Below are 19,984 nucleotides of genomic sequence, written 5' to 3'. Positions count from 1 at the left end.
TAAAGTATAGCAGGAAGAAACGAACGGCGCAGCGGAATCGAGTGGCTGAGCCGCGCACGCGTGCAGCTCCGGGCGCCGGTGCGAAAGAGGCACAACACAGCGTTTCCATTGGACGACGCCAAATACGACGTCACTGTTCAAGGGCGGGGACTGAAGAACCGCCTCCGCCGGGAGGCGGAACGACGGGATCGCTGCCGGCGGCCAGTCACTCGGCCGCGAGTTGTTCGTGTTCTCCGCACGGGAGCTGCGCGTCGTTATTCTTTTTTTTCCGACCTCCTCGTAGTCGGCGAGTGAGTAGTGTGCGCGGCTTCCCTCGCTGGCCACGCTCAACGAAACATCACAGTGAACCCGACAGGCAATCGACGGCGGCAAGGACCACGCGGCGATCGCTCCACTAGAGCGATTCGACGTTGGAAACGGGACTCCGCTCAGCTGCTGCTACAGCGACGACACCACCTGACATCGCCCGGAGCTGTCAACTACCCGACTCGACACGTTGCACGGCCGCACTCTAGGGTGATCCATCCGCGCCTAGAGGGATCCTTTGTGAAGAGTCGCCCGCAGGAAGGACGTCGTCTTCTTTGGAGAGTTCGTCGCCGCCTCACTACGTCCAGTGGGGGTGGACTGTTGCACAGGACTCAGCGGCGCGTTCACTCGAGCCCCGCGTGGAACGACGGTGTCTGGGCGTCGACGGACGTAGGGTGGCGGCGAAGACCACGAGCCCGATGACCGTGGACCTGTCGCCGGGCCAGCAGCAGTCCAAGTGCTCGCGGCAGCAGCACGACGGCGACGCGATGCCCGGCGGACCGGCGCCCCCGTCGTTCCTCATCCGCGACATACTGAGCGAGTCGGGAGCCCAGGGGGCCGCAGCCGCGGCGGCGGCCGCTGCGGCCGCTGCAGCCGCCGCCAGCCTAGCAGCGGCGCAGGGGCTCGTACACATGCCGTTCGGACAGCACCACCCGCTTCACCCGATGGCACACCACCACCTGCCCAGGCCGCCGAGTCCCGCGGACAGCTACTCGAGACACTCGGACCGCGACGACGGCCACGGTGAGAGCTCGCGGCCGTCTTCTCCCTTTACGTTTCTCCAGCGGGTCGCACCTTTGGATGTCGAGCCGAACAGCGAGCGCACTGCACGCACTGCGCCGCTGTTCAGCGGGGGGAAAAGTTGCATGCAGCGTTCTCTGTGATCCGTACTTATTCACGTCAGACGGATTACTGGACGAGGACGCAAGAGTTGAAGAGCAGGCATATATATTTACGCTTGCCCGGGTCAAGCAGTATATCTGCCTCCTCTCTGTCGTTTCTGCGTTCGCAGCATGCATTTAAACGTTTGCTGTCGTACAAATGAATTCGCGGCCCACATTGTGAGTGCTACTGATCGCGAATGTGTTATCCGATATAGCGTTCACTATAGATTCGTTCTCTGTAGGATGCGTGAGCGTCCAGAATTTTTACGCTTTTCTTTTCCCTTCGTTATCGCGGCCTGTTCGCATCGAAAAGCAAGTGCCTCAGCACTGGCTCTTACTGCCTTTCTACCCTTCCAATCACGGAGTTGAATTTCGGGTTACCCAACGTGTCGTTTTTGTGTGCTCAAAGAAGAATAGAATCTGTGGTCTTACAGAAGACCCAATTACTACTTCTCAGGTTTCACCTGCATACAACGTTGCCGTCTATACTACCTTAACTATCTTCTATATACCGCAACAATGATTTCTAGGTGATATTTCGCAAATGCTATCGCGGCCCCGCGTACAAGTGACACAGAAAGCATCTCGTGCTATATATATGAAAAAAATTATGATAAAGCCACGAAGAAAATCACTGCTACCGTTTCTATGCCTTTTCTATACATCTCTCTATCTCTTGGCATATCCCTCAGCAAATGTTGCTGCGCAGCTGTTGAAACTCCCCCATTTAACTCGCCCATTTCGCTGAAAACATCTGAAAGTTCCCTTTCGATAGAAATCGAACTGCTAACATCGGTATACCTTCAGAGATATTGCTGATATTGATATATCTTCCAATCATCGTTGGCACGAACACAGGCGTCACTTGTACAATGAACCATTAAACACAATTGCTTTTGTACCTGGGTGCACATTGCACAGCCCATGCACGGTGCGGCGCAAACATAAAGAAAAGCGCATTTCTGTAAGGTGCGAATGAAACTGAAGTTTGTAGTTGAAATCACTGTATAATTACTTGAACACGATGTGTTTATATTCGTTGGACTCTATGCGTAGGACGCTTAAAACATGTCAACGTATATCACTAAATGACCAATACGTATTCCACAATCGCTTCAAGGAGGAAGCGGCTGATCCTGAACGTGTGTGAGTATTCCAGCTCCAAATGCTTGAAAAAGGTGGGGAATATATATGCCAGCAGAAATTCTGACAACTGCGTGTACAAATGCTGCAAGTGAGTTGTTCTCGCAGACCGCTGTCTTATGTCTCGACGCCCTTACGGAGTTACAAACGTTGTGAAACGCGTCGGGAAACTAAAATTGAGATCGAGAGAGGGAGAGAGAAAGCTCCTTACTGAAATGCAGAGAATCCTGCCGGCGTATATAGGCGCCTACATGCTACTGTGCCTAGGGAAGGGGATCGGAGACAGAAAGGACCTATGAGGAGGAAGGCGGGCAAATAAAAGGTCGAAAATGTGTGAACATGCTATGTACAGGTGAGACAAAGGTGATGGTATTTATGTATATAAACAGGCTATAGCTTTTCAATCAAGCCAATGTCTTCAAAGGAAATGAAAATAAATGTTCAATCTTGCCGTTGTTTTGAAGGAGAAGGCATGGCACCTAGTATTTTCCTAGACGTATATTGATTCTTGGGATGCAGAGCACATTCTACTGAAATGGCAAGGGGCTCTAAAACGTAAAACTATTTCAATCTGTTTTTTATTCCAATCTCCTAACGTCAAATTTACGTAACCGCCGACGCAAGCATCGTGCAGTGACCCGAAGCGTTCTCGGAACACTCCAATCAAACGCTCTCCTCGTTTATAGGAGGTCACTTTTGTTTCATTTAAAACGAATAACATAGCCTACATTGAGTGATTTTTCTCATCTAATTGGCTGACAAGAGGCGATCGAGGAGCACGCTCAGGTGGAGAGGGTTTCGATGGGGCGGAGCCAACGCAGTGAAAATAGATAACCGGATGAGGAGGGTGTTGCCGGCGTCTGTGACTGGTCCGCTTCCCCTGTACTTAGCTTGCTATGGCTGGTTGAAAATCGCGGCTCCGTGCAACGGAAAGCTAAGCATGCCACTGAAACGGATCCTCAGAAAAGAAGGGTTGGCATAGCGATGTCTTATACGTGCCTAAAGGGCTCGGTAACGTTATACTGCGACGCAAAAGGCTTTATAATACGCAAATAAATCTATGCTGTCCGGCAGGTGCGAATAGCCACTGCCTGAGCAAACGGTGGGCAGCCATCCTCTGTTGCTTTCGGAACGGGGCAGGCTCGGACTATTCAGAAAAAAAGTTAGTTTTGATCGGCATATTAATGTATCTTTAACGCGTACACGTCACATTGACGCGGTGAGTTTTCGCAGTTTTGTGACGTCGCGTTACAGACAGGTGAAGTGGGCGCAGCCCGAAAACTGTTGACCAATAGCCGATGGCTAATGGCAAAAAGGCGTCGAACCAGAAATAAGCATTTCTATTGCTCAGTCTCTACATGCATAATGAGTGTGTACTCGTCATATCAGGTCGGGAGTTATCGCGGTTGTCGTGGCGTCGCGTGACAGGTAGGCGATGTGGGGGGTGGCCTGAAGATTTTTTGACCAATCGTAGAGGGCTGATTGTAGAATTGGAATAGAGAAGTTTGTAATAGTTTTACGCTGTAGCGCCCAAGGTCTCTCGTCTCTGTAATCTGGGCATTCCATCAAACTGTGTTCCGCAGTTTCTAACGCGTGCGCCACGATTTATCACAATGCGGGTTGGTGGCCAGTCCAAGACAGTACAGGTATAGCTATTGGTGAATGCGGCGTTCCGACGAAGTTGATGATACATTGTCTAAGCGTGACGGGGAAACTGATCTGGGAGTCTTGATTTTAGGCCGAGGTCTGTTGAGTGGAGAAAGGGACGTTAAAGCGACAGAGCCCACGGGCGATTCCTTCCCGCGTGAGCACATGTTTATTTGCCATTGCTGACATAGTCTGCAGCTGCAGTACTGCCTTACGCAAAGGTGGAGTGTTTGCGAAATCGCCAAGACTATATATTTTATAAGTCAGAGGCACATTAGACCACCCACTAAAAGCAATTTTGTCAGCCGAGAGACTGATAAGATTGCTCTTGGTTCGCGCCAAAGCATTAGGTTGAAGAGCTAAATCTAAATGCAGGTGATCTTCACTTGCAGTTTGTTAAATGTTCTTAAAGCATGCAAGGACTGGAACGGGGCAGGCGACGAATGCCACTTTTCTATAAAAAATTACCGATCCGTACTCGGCCGACGCCTTGAAGTGCTCCTCAGTTGTGCTTTATAATGTTCGCCATCGCCAAAATACTGAATTATCGCATATATGGAAGGCACCTGCCAAAGCGAATGACAGAATAAAGAATCCCCACGCGGGGTCAATCTTTCAGTGAGCCCCGATATCTGAAGAATGTCGAACGTGTGCGTTATATACATGCACGCATTCGTGAGAAAATTGTTAGGCGCACACGCGCCCGAATAAAACGTGAACAGTTTGTGTGGACGCGAACAACGCACTCTTGCGAGTAACTTCTCGTTTCGACTTCGAGGCTCACAAAATCGAGCGCAGGTGGATACGGTGCCTTCGTTCCTTAATTCGCCAGGTAGTGTTGCTCGGCATAAATGCTTGAGCCGGGACGAGCATGCAGCTTTGGAAGTATATATGGGGGACCCTTTTCAACCTAGCACGGCGCTCACAATAGAACCACAGTGGACATGTCCAGTTAGAGCGCGCTCGTTCCGAACTCGGACACGTGCACGTCAAGACGTGACGCCCTCCGTGCAACCCTATATCACAGGCGGGGGGCTTTAACCTTGTAATCACGGGGTTCTCAGCGTACGTGCACCCGCTGCAGCTGCACGGGCCTCAGCTTGCATATATACGTATACGCGCGCTCGGGTATAAAAACCTGCGGACGGACGTTTCTAAAACGATCGCATTGGCTTGGAGGAAACGAAAATGAGCGAGAGAGACTGCCGCACTGCAGTGAGTGTGACAGGCATGTAGTAGCCGCGCACCTCCGTGCTCCCAAGATTAACCCAGTTCACATGACCGAATCACGCCGAGCGAGCATTATATATACGAGTGTGTGTAGGGACACGGACGGAGACACCCGTTGCTGCGGGCGACGGACAGATGACCACGCCATGCGCGCAGAGGAACACAGCAGGACGCGCAGGGGTCGTTAGGCGACGTTTCGGGCGAACAATGGTTCACGCCGGCGGCGCATCGCGAAGCATGCCTTCGCCCTTATCTTTTTTTTTTTTTTCTTTCTTTTTTTTTTTTTTTTTGAGACTGCGTGTATGGTATGCGCGCACTCGTGAAAACGTCCCTCCGCTACAGCCACAGGCTCGCGCTATAAGCGCCCCTGTCGAGGAAAAGGTTGTCCGCGCGCCGGTGTCGCTGCTGCGAAGGACTGCATCCATGTATCTGAAACACTTCAGTAAAGCATCGTTGCAGCCGTACGGAAAGCGCGCTTGTGATTGCGTCTGAATAGGAAGACAGGGGTGCAGAGCGGTATGCCAGCTACTTGTACACTTATAGGTAGCTGCTGGCAAATATTCGGAGAAGCATCTGGGAACGGTATACTCAGTGACGCCCGAGACATGCGATAGAGAGAGAGAGAGGCTCGGATTTGTGGCGACGGAGTGCGTGCCTTTTTCGACCGTTTTGACATGTTCACTCGTATCACTTTTCCGTATATAGCTTTGAACGGCGAGTTCCCCTCCAGTGAAACTCAACCTCCCCCTCCCTCCCTCCCCTGGAGCCAATTGAGTGGCATCTCTCTTACGCGACCAGTTTTAACTTTCAGGGGCTCGTGAGTTACAGACCACGAGCCACTAAACAAGAAATATGTTTGTCGAGTTGGTTGTAGGTATTGCGATACACGATTCAATCGGCGCTGTTTCCTGTCTGAGTTCGGCGCCGTGGAATTGTGTACCACGACATTACCGAACCCCTTAAAGACACACATTTGTGGTCTTTTAGCATAAACCGTCTACAACATTTTGTGCATATGCTGTGGCATGAGTATAGAAGTATCGTGTGACCAACAACGGCAGTCGTATATATATATATATATATATATATATATATATATATATATATATATATATATAGATATATATATATCTTCAAGTCAGCGATTGCTCGCGTTCGGTTTGAACACAGTCGAACACGACGGCCCTTGCCATGTGTACGTATACGTTACCAGTACTTCGAGTGAATGGAAGTGTTTATAACACGCTGCTGTCGCGCCGCTATTTAACTTAGTGGCTGTCTACGTTATAAGCTATCCTTAATTGTATACCACGTATACAATTATGTATACCCTCACAACAACTTGGTAATATGTAAAATTGTCTAGCAGTAAATGTGTCAGTAATATCAGTCTCACCTTCCAAGTCTCTTATCCCGCGACTCTTTTTATCGTACGCGGGCGTTCTTAGTTTCACTATTCTGAAATTGACGCGTGCGCACTTATGTGCTAAGTATCACGTATAAAGGTCGTGACGTCCGGCACCGTCGCACTGAGAAAAAAAAAAGCTATCGTGAATAGTAGAAGCGTCCTCCTGCGTTATCCTGACGCATTTTAGTTCACGTGCATTTTTTGTTCGAATAAAATTCACGCGCTGGGATGAATGCAAAGCGTGCCGAATGCGCATTGCATTTGCTGCGCCAGTGGATGCATCCGCTGCGGGACGTATAATGCTATAGACATTGCACATTTTCAGTGTTCTGTGTGCGTTTTTCCTTTTTGAAACTGAGTATATGTTGCGAGCACTTGCGGCAGCATCGTTTTATCCTAGTAGATTTTTAGCATACAACAGTACCAGTCTGATAACGACCACGAGTTGCGTGCCGGAAAGATTTGATTTGCTCACGAGCGGCCGCCGACGCGCATGCGCGCTGCTCCGCAGTGCCTCGCGTATATAGCGGTATAGCGGGTCGCGTGCCACTGACCAAGGTGTATACGAGATCATCTGAAAACAAGAACGGGAAGCAAATGTGTCGGCCAACGAGAAACAGATATTACAAGCACAAGGTTTTGCGAGCCCGGCATGGAGCCTTCCATTTATTTATCATATGCTTTTTGGAAGATTGTAACAAACCGTCAGTCTGCGGGCACAAACAGTGCATGGTGCCACGATATACGCTCGCGTGCATAACAACCGACGGCAGCCTCATGGTTACATGTCAGCGTGAATGCATAAGATAACACGCATAGAAGAAGACAGATTGGAAGCGAAGCTTCACCTTAATCATTGATTCGTATACAGGCACGAAGCCTTGACGAATGCATTTCGACTTAACTTGTGAGCGTCTGCTCACCGACACCGCGCATCTGTACGCTGCACATAACGTTCCGGGACTCGTTGCGATCGGCTGTAACGCTTCGTAACTGCAAGTGATATGTACCCACACTCGCAGCCCGTAAATGTCGAAACAGGTCTGCTGCGCGCGCAACTGTGAATTTTCTCGGCCTCCAGTGCATCCTGTGCGGGACGTGTTCTGCACTTGTCGTATCGCGCTCGCGTGGGGCGATCGGGGTCCGTGGCCCCCATGTGAGAGCGCGGCGCCTAATTCGGCCGCTTAGACGCATGGCTGCGCGCCGCTCGGCCGCTGGCGGAGAGCGACTCGTGTAATTGGGGCCCATTTAGGCGGCCGCGCCTCGACTGCGGCCCAAATGGCCGCGAGACAGTTGGAAGCGAATTAAGAAACGGCGCCCGCGGGCTGTCAACGAACGCGTTTATCAGCTGGGAAACAAACACAAGCACAAGAGAGTAGCGCGCGGCAGAGGAGCACAAAATGTGCGCCCGCGCCGTGGCATCGGTGTCACGCGGGGGATGCCCACCAGCGAGTGGGCATGCATATATATATATATATATATATATATATATATGTGGCTTGCGCCTGGTTCCTAAAGTGCAGCTGCAAACTGTTACAGGACAAGAAGTGTCCTGAGGCCGCAGACACACACACATGCAGCCAGCACACGCTCACAGAGATGAACACTAAGAAGCCATTCCCACCTTTCACCGTCGGTTCTTCAATATGCGAGTCCATGCATCCTTGTTTCGTGTATATTTACAGCGTGTGAAGTAAACGAAGCTTGTTTAGCAGATATTCATGTCGGCAGTACTGCGCACACTATTGTTATACAATATAATCTGTGTAGTGTAATACAGTGAAAATGCAAGACCTGCTACTGGGTCATTAGAGCTCTGATACGTTGCTGTGATGGGGCGGCTTACTTCGGCCTGTGAATATAAGTTTAGCGCCTGTCCATGTCCTCTGCTATGTCTTATCGTTGCAACCGATACTAGGTATCAAGTATATATGCACCTACCTATCAGTCCTGACCTGAGCCTCAGCGTTAATCATCTTGGCCGCGTAATAGAGATGCGTAATTTTTTCCTATTTCAGAATGCTAATGGTAGCAAGTCCCCCCATTAATTTTTCTCCGCTACATCTACTGCCCATGATTTTGCCTTTTGCACGTTTGCAACGTGGCCTATACTCACGTGAAGTATACCGAGCCGGTGAACACGCATCTGAACGCACTCTCGGGACCTGTGAATCCCTCTGTATGTGCAGCCAGAGTGTATAAAGCATCCCTCTGGTGACAGCTTACACAATGTGGATCACCAGGAAGCGCCCCACTCAGTTCGCTGACGGTGGTATTTGCAAGGCGATCACGAGCACATATTGAAAAGCGTGCCAGAAGTGCGCGCAAGGAAAAAGTTTTTACCGAGGTGGCTAACAAGTCAACAAAGTAAAAAAAAAAAAAAACTGCAGCATTTGCCTCGCTAGCTTTGTGGCTACGTGGGCGTCCACTAAGAGACGGATAGGAAAGAAAGCGCCGTCGGTGCTGAGTCACTGCGACGAACACTTAAGCCGGTTAGTGCTTATGTGCGGGCTTAATTGGCTAAGAACGCGCATCTTTTTTCGTGAGCTATTTGTTCTTCCCCGCCCCCCTAAACTTTCCCGTTTCAGGCATGCAAATGGTATGGCAAACGCGAATAAACATCAAGGAGGTCGCCTCAGTCTCGGTTAACTATAAGGTCACGCAACACCGCAAGACCACAGAGCACGGCTTTCGGGCACGCCCTTTCAATTCTAACTCGTCAAACTATACGAGTGTCTGCCACTTGCAACCGTGAAACCTCCGCGGCCTTTGCGCTTTCCTGTCCCCTTTATCCAGCTCTGGGGAAAGCGGCCAACGATCGCTGCAAAGTGGCGCCCCTGGTATGCATGCGTTTCATGCCCGTTTCCGAGCAGGATGGGAACGCTTTCACGGCGAAGAATTTTTTTTGGCTGTGAAAAGCCCGTGAATGTTTGCTCAAATTGCCACTACGGGCGTACTTGCGGTGGATTCGTCGCGCTTGCGAGACAAACGCCTCGCCCGGGTGCGAACGAAGAAAGAAAAAAAGTGTGCGGGGGCGAGCGTCGAGTGAGGGCAAGGAAGCGGTGGTCGCACTCGTTTGCGGCAACGACCCTTGGCTGGCTTTCTGCGTTTTCCAGCATGCGATCCCAGTGTCTCTTACACGCATCCCCTCTCTGGCGGCGGGCACCAAAGCTCGGACGTCGCTTACTTCGAACTCTTTTGCACCGAACAAAGACAGGCTGGCGCTGTGTACACCTCGCCCGAGTGTACGTGTACGGTTTGTTAGGGAGTGGGGCGGTAAACAATCAAACCGCAGCACGCACGCACATGCAGCGGGCGTGGGAAGAAGACAGCAGGGGACGTTGGGCGGATTTTTTTCGGGAACGAGGGAGTCTAGACTGAGGAGGGGGTACGCGGAACGTCGCTAATACCACTGCGGTCGGGAAGCCAGCGTGACTTCCTCTCCTCCCATCGCCTCTTCTCGTCCAGTGACACAGCGGAGCGTGGAGTCCTCTCGCTCTCTCGAGCGCACAATCGCGTACGCTCACTCGCACGACGATGGCCAAGCGTGCACGGGAAACGGCGAGTGCTAACAAAAAGGCCCAAGAAAGCCACCCTGCGCGATTGCTGGACACAGAGCCAGCCGTTCGAAGTCCTTTTTTTCTCCAGACCCGCCTCCTCGCATTGTCTTGTAAACGACCGCACTCGTTCGGCCGTGATGAGTCGAGTTTTTAACCAGCTCGCGCGTACGCAGATATACGCGCTGAAGTGACAACAGCACCCACGGAGGCATACAGCGCGGGGGACGCCATTTGTGTCTTTCCTGGCCGTCTCCCACAGCTATAGGTGAACGGGTGAATCGTTTAGTCAGCCCCAAAAAAGAAGTTTGGCTGTTGGTATGCGCGCTCGTTAGCAGCGCACCCACGTGTGAGGGGACATGCAGCGGTTTCCCTCCCGGAGCGCGTGTGTGTGTGTGTGTCAGGCACGCATTGCTCTCCTTCCGGCAAGTGCGGGGAAGGTTTTGATGGACGCGGCCGTCATTAGGTGTACGGGCTCGCGCTTGTTGTGGTGGCCGCGTGTTTACGATCGTTTGCACGTTACTCTATCGAACGCGAGCGAGCACCCAAGGAAGATGGAGAAACGACGCCGAGCTAAGCAAGACCTGCGTCAGGCATTGTGCTACCCTCCCCCCTTCCCCTGCAGGGTGCGCGCATGTACTGTCGGCGGAGCAACGACGAGGCTGTGTGTTGGTCATTCAGTGGGACAACGACCCGGCAGCGCAGCTTTTAGGCCGCATAGAGTTGGCTTTTTCCTGCCGGTACAACGAATCGCACAGTTGTGTCCGTGAAGTTTGTTTCCTCTGTTTCCGAGCCGTCGTGAAATTTTCTCAAGCTGCGCTTCGAGTGGGTCGTGCTACGCACGTGTTCCTAACGGTTATCACGACGAACAAGATTGATTCGTTCATCCGGCGAAGACAGCGGTAGCTTATAGTTGGCTATGGCGTCGCGCTGCTGAGATCGAGGCCGCCGGTTCGAACCCGGCTGCGGCGGCTGCACTTTAGTGGGGGTAAAATGCAAACGCGCTCCTGTACTTATAGACTTAAGTGCACGTTAAAGATATCCCGGTGGTCAAAATAATTCTGGGGTTCCTCACTACGGCGTGTGTCATTGTTTTGGCATGTGAAACCTCAGAATGTAGAGATGCTGATGTGATGTGAGAATAATCGCCCCAGGAAATTATCGCGGAAATGCGCGGGCGAAGGCACCATTCGTAAATACGTTCTTCATATAGGAACGCGCATCAAGAAATAATGATGGTTGCGCTTCACGGCAGGTAAATATTAAGCATTGCACGCAGACGTTGTGTGTGTTTTGCATTTGCTTTATGATAAACTGCTGACTTAAATATATTGGTTTATGATAAAGATATGCGTCCCAGTGTTATATATATATATATATATATATGAGTTACCTATAGTTGTCGTACGGGCCACAATTAAGCTGCGCGATAGCGCATGCCGCAAGGAGATACAAGCAGATTGTGCGTGTTTTGCCCCTTTTTTCGTCTCGTGTCGTGCCTTATCGCGCTGCTTATTCATACCCCATTACCAGCGATAGTGGAACAACCGAACCAGTATACAGTGATTGGAAAACGGGGACATTTGAAAAGCTAACACACACACACCGGTCGTTATTGCTTTTTTTATTTCCGAGGTGGGGAAACTGGCAGTTATGCCGTTGTAAAACAGATTACTAACGCTGTCTGGCTGTTGGTTGTTGTTCGTCCGTGGGCTGTCTCACGACTTCGTTCACTCCCACAGTTATCGGGCCGGCGCACGTTCTTCAGAACTCTTCTTGCATGTCTGAATGCTGTGGAGGCAGACTGTGGTGTACTTGCAAGTATCGGCGCGTACTGGGCGTTGCAGTCGGTTTAATTTATAGCGTTGAGGCACTTCTTTATAATTGGATATTAGAGACACAAGACGGCAGCAGACGTTTAAGAACACACAAACAAACAAACAGACGGACAACAACAACTACAAAGAAAGCAGGGCAGCTTTGTACACGTCGCGAAACGTTCGGATAGAGCTGCTAAACTCTGCGCTGACCAGCGGACCAAGGCGACACCTGGCAAGCGTGCGTGTGGTGTATAATACGCGAAACTGCGTTCAAGGCTAGCCGGCGAGCGAAAGAGGGGGGGGGGGGGGGTTCCAGGTTTTTCTTTCCTGTGTTTTCTTTGATCTTTATTTGACGTGGTTGCTCTGCTAACTTCTCTTTCTCTTTTGTTTTGTTTTGTTTTTTTACCCCTGGCATTTTCGGCGCATACAGGCAGAGGAAAGAAAGGCTGCCGATGAGTGCGGCATAAAAACAAAAACTCCGTCCTTACAAAAGAAGTGGATCCTCTTCGACCAGAACAGAGAAACGTACATCTCTTGGTTTAAAAAATAAATAAATAAACTAAGAACAGCATATAGGCAGGTATTGAAACCAGACCCCCTCCCCCCCCCCCCCCCCCAAAAAAAAAGGAGAAAACAGAATAAAAAGAAAAGAAAGCAATAGGGCTTCTTTACATCTTTTTCTCCCTAAACCTCGTAGAACAAACACTACAGACTCTTCTACAAAAAAAGAAAAGTATTAAGAAAGAAGTTGGAGGTGCGCACAGTGATGGAGCGCGAACGACTGTACACTGACAATTGGCATAGACTGTAAGCAGTGGTCCGGAGCAAAGTACGGGACGTGCTTTCTTCTCTCTCTCTCTCTCTCCGCTTTTTGTAATGCGCTTTTCAGCTGGACTGGAACATAGCTGCAGGATGGTTCGTCTCTCGCACAGAATGCGCACTTGACCGGAGTTTAGTGACCGGTCACTGGTGACGCCTGAAACCGGCTGTGTTTTTGTTTTCCTTGTACCTCTCCCAGGTCTATCATCCTTTTGTTTATTTTGGGGCAATTTTATTTATTTTTTCTCACTAGCCAAACTGCAAATTCAGGGCGCAACTGTTACTGCACGTGTCTACATCACGGTGTTCTCTGAGACAACTTGTAATGAAGGTATTCTCCGTCTACGTTTCTGGTTTGCTCGAGCGACTTTAACTGAAGTGCTGTCCGCACACGTACCTACACCTTCTCTCTCCCTTCTTTCTCTTCCCCTTCTCCCATCCCCCAGTGTAGGGTAGCCAACCAGACTATTGACTGGTTAACATCCCTGCCTTCCTACATTCTTCTCTCTCTCTCTCTCTCCGTCTACGTGCGTGACGCGCGTAGCCGCCGAGTGGCCGTTAAGTTTTCGAGAAGCGTGGCTGAATTTACTCAAATGTTTTTACGGCAAAACTGTTCGTTAGAGCAAATTAGCGGAGGCAGCGCTCCGATGGCGAAGAGCGCTTATACGATCGAGAGTCTTTGTGAATTCGGCCCCTTCTCTTTTACTGGGAAAGAGGGCACCCAGTAAACTATTGTGGCTCACGTTATCTTGCAAGTAAACACCCGCGCCGGGATTCTACGCTGAACGTGCTGAATATTCGATGCAAACGAACGAGCTATTCGACGCCGTCGTCATGTCGCGCTGCGTGGAATGCCATGTTAAATGCCGGTGTGAATGAAACAGGAAGATGAACCAAAAAGAAGTGTGTGTGTGTGTGTGTGTGTGCGTGTGTGCGTGTGTGCGTGTGTGCGTGTGCGTGTGTGTGCGTGCGCGCGCGAGGGAAGGGGGGGGGCACATAGGCGAGGGAGGCGGTGGAGGTTGAGGGGATCTACGGTTTGCAAGTCATATCGCGCGCTTTTCAAAGAATCCCACCACTTATCGCCTCATATAATACACAAAGAAAGTGCATTCAACGTTGTTGACTAATTTGACATATATTTTCGTGAATGCTACGTCTTTGCTTCTTTTTACTATAGCTGCGCAGATGCGCGATATTTGCCTACTAAGGAGCCGACTATATCCAAACATTAGCTCAGAAAATAAAGCTATAAGACTGAGAGAAAAGAAAAGGCGGGGGGGGGGGGGGGGGGTGAAAGAACAAAATGCGAAGTGAAATTTCTGTAAGCTAAGAATAAATACAAGTAGAAAAAAATAGTGTATGCGTACATGACCCAAGTACGCATAACCTGTGCACAATGTGCGAGTTCCAGAAATCTCCAGTGGTCTTGATCGAGAGGCGTTAAAAGAAGAAGAAAGAAAGAAAGAAAAGGCCAACAACAAATGTACCGTGCGAACATTCACAGAAAGTTACAAGCGTGTTAGAGGAAGAACGCAGGGAATGCACCTGCTTCGGCCCCTATGGCTTTAATTAGCGTCCTGTAGACATGAGGTGATTGTTACAGTTGTTCTTTTAACGCAGATTTATAGCGGCCAGTTTCACAATAAGCAGTCAGGCCCCCCTTTAGAGACACCAGCAAAAAAAGTCACCCTTCCAGCTCCCGGCCACAATGTTGAGAGCGGTGCTGTAATTAACAAAAAAAGAATGACGTCGAATTTATACGTTGCGTTGGTGCAAATATTTTGTAATTGCTTGCAGGTCCGTTTTCCGCCACGCAGATGCACCGGCGTATGAAGCAGGCTATAAACGTTTTACAGGCTACATTCAGAGCTACCACAGCCAAGCAGTGACGAGAATCCGCATTAACAAAAACGTTTTTCTTTAATTTTTTTTTTTATTTTAAGGCTACATAGAACTGTTCCTAAAAGCAAGTGCCAGCCAGTCGTGATTCCGGACATGTTATTAGCGAGGGCAACCGGCCAATGACTGGCAAATAGCACTTATGAACAAAAAGCTTCGCGAATTCGGCCCGAGGTTCTTCGGCGCAGTTTTAATGCGCTGAGCAGTAATCGGCTGCTGAGGCTCACTTGCCGCTGTTTCGCCATTGTTCGGACCATTCATTAAAGTCACGCCTGGCAGGACGCGGTCAGGCACTCGTGTGTTATGTACGTACCAGCGTATAAAGCTGCCAGCACGTACGCACACACATACACAAACACCCGCAAGGGTACATAAGCTTTTTACGCTGCAATCTGAGACCCTCGTTTCGCTTCAACCTGTCTTCTACCCGTGGTAGCATGCAGTTCACCACGCGCGAGGCTTCGCAACCCACGGCACAACAGAAGCGTGCGCCTGCGGTGGTGAGGGCGCTCGCAGCTCCCTATATACTGCGAGTTCCCATGAGGTCCACGCGCAAAGTTATGTAGTATATATGTCACACACGAGCTGCCGCCTTTTTCACACGGGCACCGGCGACCTCTGGAAAGCGTCTCGACGTCCCCCATAGGCGACGCCCAGTTCAAACTGCACGATATCTACAGACGTATGGCTTCCTTTACAAAAAAAAAAAAAAAAAAAAAAAAACCACGCTTGCGTCCCTCTTTCTTTGCTAATACGTATACGTGGCATATGACGAGTACATGGAAAAATAGGTGGTGCACGCCCACGTCTGCTGCACGCATGCATGAAAGCTTGGCTGGCTTACATTTCACTTGGCCTGCCAACACTGGCGAGTGATTAGGTGGACCAAATAGTGACGGTTTCTGACTCTGGAAGCTCTGGAAAAGAAACAAGTTCCCTGAAATAAGGTACTCTGGAGACACGTGTGCGACATGGCGCCTGTTATCAAGAACTCAAAGACGCGCGCTTGTCAATAAAGGGTGTGCAGTTTTGTATCATATAATTTATTGGGAAAATGGAGAAGGAGGCCATACAACTCAGCTTCCGTTTTATTCTCTTTTAGTTGCCTTGAACGTCTACTGCCTCTGCCAATAAACACGCATACAGAGAGCTCGTATTGACAACAAAGTTCTCATATACCATATTATATGGAACAGTTCGTAAGAGCAGGTTCGGGCCACTCGAGATGCTGCATATGTTATGGGCGAAGACGGCCGACCAATAGCAAGCAGCGCTTACGAACCAAATGCGTTGTGAATTGAGCCCCAGACCCGCGCGCTACTGACAGTTTCTCGCGTTTCTTTCTCGTGTGTCCCGCTGGGGACACTTATTTTCCGTATCTCCCACCTGCATCGTCTAATGCGCGCGGAGGATAATATGTACACGTCACCTTCGAAGGGTTTAGCCGCGTTCAAATCTTAGCAAGGAGTGTCCACTGCACGCTTACGAACTGCCGTTATGGTAATTAAAAGAAGTAAAACAAAAAAAAAAAGCTAAAGAAAGCTGACCGGTGTGCTGAAAGCGTTAGCCACACCCCGCCGCAAAGACAAAGAAAGCTGTCTCTCGCGGTGCTCGATAGCGGCGCGTGAAAACTGGCAAGTAGCGCCAGGCTTCCGACGAAGAGGCAGCGGCGGGCGCGAACGAGTGACGAGAGCATCACGTCGGCGGCGGCAGCGCTCGCCCCTTGTCGGAGGGCGGGTGGTCGTGAGAAATGGCTTTTTAATAGGCTCGCAGCGGCTCGCGGTTTCGCCCTCAATGGGTTAATGAGCGCGTCCGCTAATAGCCTCTCCTTCCTCGGACTCCCCTGCGTGAGCACATGGGGGGGGGGTTCGCTGTAAGGAAGGCAACCGCCGCCGCTAAAATGAACGATGAGAAGAGAGGCGGAGGGGTGCCCGGGGCAAGCAGGTTATCAGCCCTCGGCGTCGTTGCCTTGTCTGGATCACGACCTCTGCGGCGCGGCGGGAGACCCGCGCGACGCGGGCGACCTCCTCCCGGTCGCGGGCGCGCGCTTCTTGACATTGCTGTTTTCGGCTTTGTTTAGCGCGATGACTGGACCGGCAGAACACGGCGTCTTCGTGCGGGCGCGCGCAGAGGCGCGGGTGTTTGTGGGTGTTCGAGAATCGGTGGCGCGAGCCAGGCGTGCTCGAGTGTAACCAGAGGGCCTGAAGCCTTCTTCTAGCGGATGGCCCCCACGGAAAGAGCATTTGTGGCTCGCACAAGCCGAGCGAGACCCAGCTATCAGAGAAAGCCGACTGTCGAGAGGAAGTCGCATGCTTAAAGAAGTCTGAAGAAGCCTAGGGCATGCACCAACGCAGGAGGAAGTCCTGCCCCCTGTCTTACTGTTCGGGAAAGCACCTGGTCGTATAGGGTCGATATTTGTATTAAGCAAAGCGGAGGGGGCCGGTGCAAGGGAGAGGGTCACTGTATTACCCTGCGGGACGATACGGAAATTTTACAGCGCTAAAACTTGCTAGTATACACGGTGCCGCAGCCAACGTCAGCCAAGTGTTTAAAAATAAAGTATAGAATATACGAGGGTGCAACCAATGGTATTCTGTCTGCTGTGACGTACCGCACCAGTACGGTAACCTTTCACAATTGAAATATCGATGATTAGATTAGAATAATTGAAGAACCTTTGAATTGCTGAATTGAGGGCGCGAATTTTGATATAAATGCAATAATTGTGTTTCAAAGCATCCGATTCACTTGTCTTCAGTGCGTTGTGTCTCGCGTAATTATTTTTTTTCCGCGTTATAAAGAAAACGCGCGAAGTGTGGAAATAGCCGCATGATTACGCGTCCGCGCGCCGCGACAACAGCGGTCCCGTTCGTTATTCGGAAGACTCAACTCTGCTCAATGCCTGGCTCGGCTGCCACGTGAAAGTGGCGAGGTATTGTCGTTGGTCACCGCGAACTGCGAGTTGCCCTATGCGCGAAGCCAGTGCAGTGCACCACGGCATTGAAGAGGAGGACGAAAGCATTAACCTCGCAAATATGCCGAAAACGTTATATTGACTCAAGGGATGGTCGCACCGCGTACTTTCGGCAAATGAGCCTGCAAAGAAATAATTTTTTTTTCGTTTTAACCCCGTTCAGGAGGTGAAGAGCACCGTTCTCCCGTGAAGAAGGTATAACGATCTCCTTTTACCTTTCCAAAGCTGTCAAGCTTGTTAGAATAAAGCCCGGTGGATGAAAAGTACACCAGAGGATCGTTTACCAGCGGCGAGGAAATAATATACAGACACCAGTGGAGCGACAAGCATAAAGTCAGTTATTTGGTAGCTATATAGACTACGGAACGGAAGGCGCGCATTACATCGATGAGTGATTATGTGGTGAATCATGCTCAAGCAGTGCCCAATGTATCAAACAGGCTATGAGGACGCCCTGTGCGTGCCAGCATAGGTCCTTTCTCCGTTGATAATCTGCGGATTACTTCAATATTGCAGGCCTCAGGAGTGTGCATCTGTATGGGTGATTGAGAGGGAGGGGAGGGATGGAATGGCTGTTTCCGACGTCGAACAACGATCACCTTATGGCAGAACTGCATGAGCATACGAGAAGCCCCTCTGAATGGCTGAAACCCGTCTACTGGACACTGCACCTTTTTTCTCGTTGATCAGTCGTTTCACGCATGCTGAGTCTTCGCGCCGAGTTACAACGTACAGGCCAACGCGCATCGAAAAGCCGCAAATATTCAGCCTAACCTGCGCTGAGAGACGGCAGCCGGCGGCCTCTCAAAGGCGGGTCAACAATGCCTCGGGGCGGGCAACAAACCTCAGCCGCGTGCAACTTTCTTTCTAGCAAAGCACACACTTCTCGAAAACCCGCCTCTATCGGATCCACGGCGCAGGTAGTCCCCGCATCCCAGTGTGTGGCGTCATCAAAGGCATCCGCGCACAGCATGCCGTCATCCGGTCCGCTACCGTTCGTCCCTCGCCTCTCTGGCTCTTTCGTTCCTCCGCCTCGAGGTGTGCTCTCATTTTTCTTCGTTTGCTTTCAGCGAAACTCGGAAGCTCCGTTCGCCGCTGTATTTATAACTCTCTACAAGTTCATTAAAAGCGAACGAGCGGGGTGCGCCTCTTTAGACTCCGAACCCGCGACAAACGCACGCGTGCACAAGCGCAAAACGAACGGAGCAACGAAAGCGAGAGCTCGCGGCCGGCGGCGGTGGCCTAATGGAGTAGTGGTGCTGCTGCGCGCGCGCGCGGCGAGCAGGCATCGCGAGAAGGCGACTCCGCGGGAGGGCGCGCGCACTAATTTGTTTCCGACACCGCGAGTCGAGCCTGATGGCCGTGACGGTAGTCGTGGCGGCGGCTCTCGGCCGGGACTGCGCATCCAGCGAGAGAGCGAGAGGCTCGACCGCGCGACGCCAACGTACAAGCGCCGGCACCTCTCCCTCGGCGCTTGGCCATCATTCATCAACCCGTGCCACGGTCGGAAACAATTTCCTGTCCGCTCGACGGTCCACGTACGTCTGGAACAAAGCATCGGGAGCTCGCGGTATAGGGTACAAGAGCTGCTGCGGCTTCCAAGGAGGCACCCCAGCCGGTTGGGTTAGAGGGCACGCAGCCTGCCGAACTACGGGGCGCGCAGGTGCGGTTCGAGTTGTAGCTCTGCGTCAACTCCCGCTCCACCCCCCTTCCTTCGTTCTCCTTTGCACCGCCATTTCGCAAGCCAGCGCAGCCTCGGGCAAGGTCAAAAGTTTAGACTATTTTCGGGCTCTTCAACACGTCTCTGAAAATTAATCAAGCTTCGTCCGCTCCGTATAGCCCGAGTTTTAGCTTTTGCATAATACGCGGCGGTCGCTTTGTGTCAGCGTGCCGTTTACGAGCACGTGCTGGGATCGGTGAACCGCCACTTTTCTTCTACTCTCCGAGTGCGTGCCGCGAAAATACATATACTGACTTATAGGCTAAGAAGAACTTGATATGACAAAATTATTCCTATTGCAGGGCGAACGTGGAAGTAAGCACGTAAGTAAAACTGAGCGCGCATTATTTATATGATACAATCTAAGCACTTATTGGCATGCAGGTCAAGTAAGCTTCGCGTTTTGACAAGTGCCGGGCTAGGCAAAAGACAGTATTATTCGCAAAGCTTTTCTTTCGCAAGTGCTCTCTGCGATCGGTCATCTGCATTCGTGGATGTCGAATCCTGATGCCTAGAATCAGGATTGGCTATAATTTTCTCTTACGAACAATTCTAGCGTAAGAGGTTGCTGTCAGGA

General features: G+C 50.9%; 1 protein-coding gene across 1 annotated transcript in view; it reads left to right on the top strand.

The window, feature by feature from the left end:
• The first annotated feature begins 220 nt into the window (after window positions 1-220).
• The window catches only part of LOC126516879 (uncharacterized), a 46,808-nt gene continuing 27,044 nt past the window's right edge, over window positions 221-19,984 (top strand). Inside the window, exon 1 of the mRNA XM_050166967.3 lies at window positions 221-1,050. Within this exon, the coding sequence (XP_050022924.1) occupies window positions 726-1,050 (325 nt within the window). The 5' untranslated portion in view covers window positions 221-725. The remainder of the gene's footprint in view (window positions 1,051-19,984) is intronic.

Source organism: Dermacentor andersoni, chromosome 1, assembly GCF_023375885.2.
Source record: "Dermacentor andersoni chromosome 1, qqDerAnde1_hic_scaffold, whole genome shotgun sequence".
Lineage (NCBI taxonomy): Eukaryota > Metazoa > Arthropoda > Arachnida > Ixodida > Ixodidae > Dermacentor > Dermacentor andersoni.
Note: the sequence above shows the minus strand (reverse complement) of the source record. Positions and strands in the feature narration are given on the sequence as shown.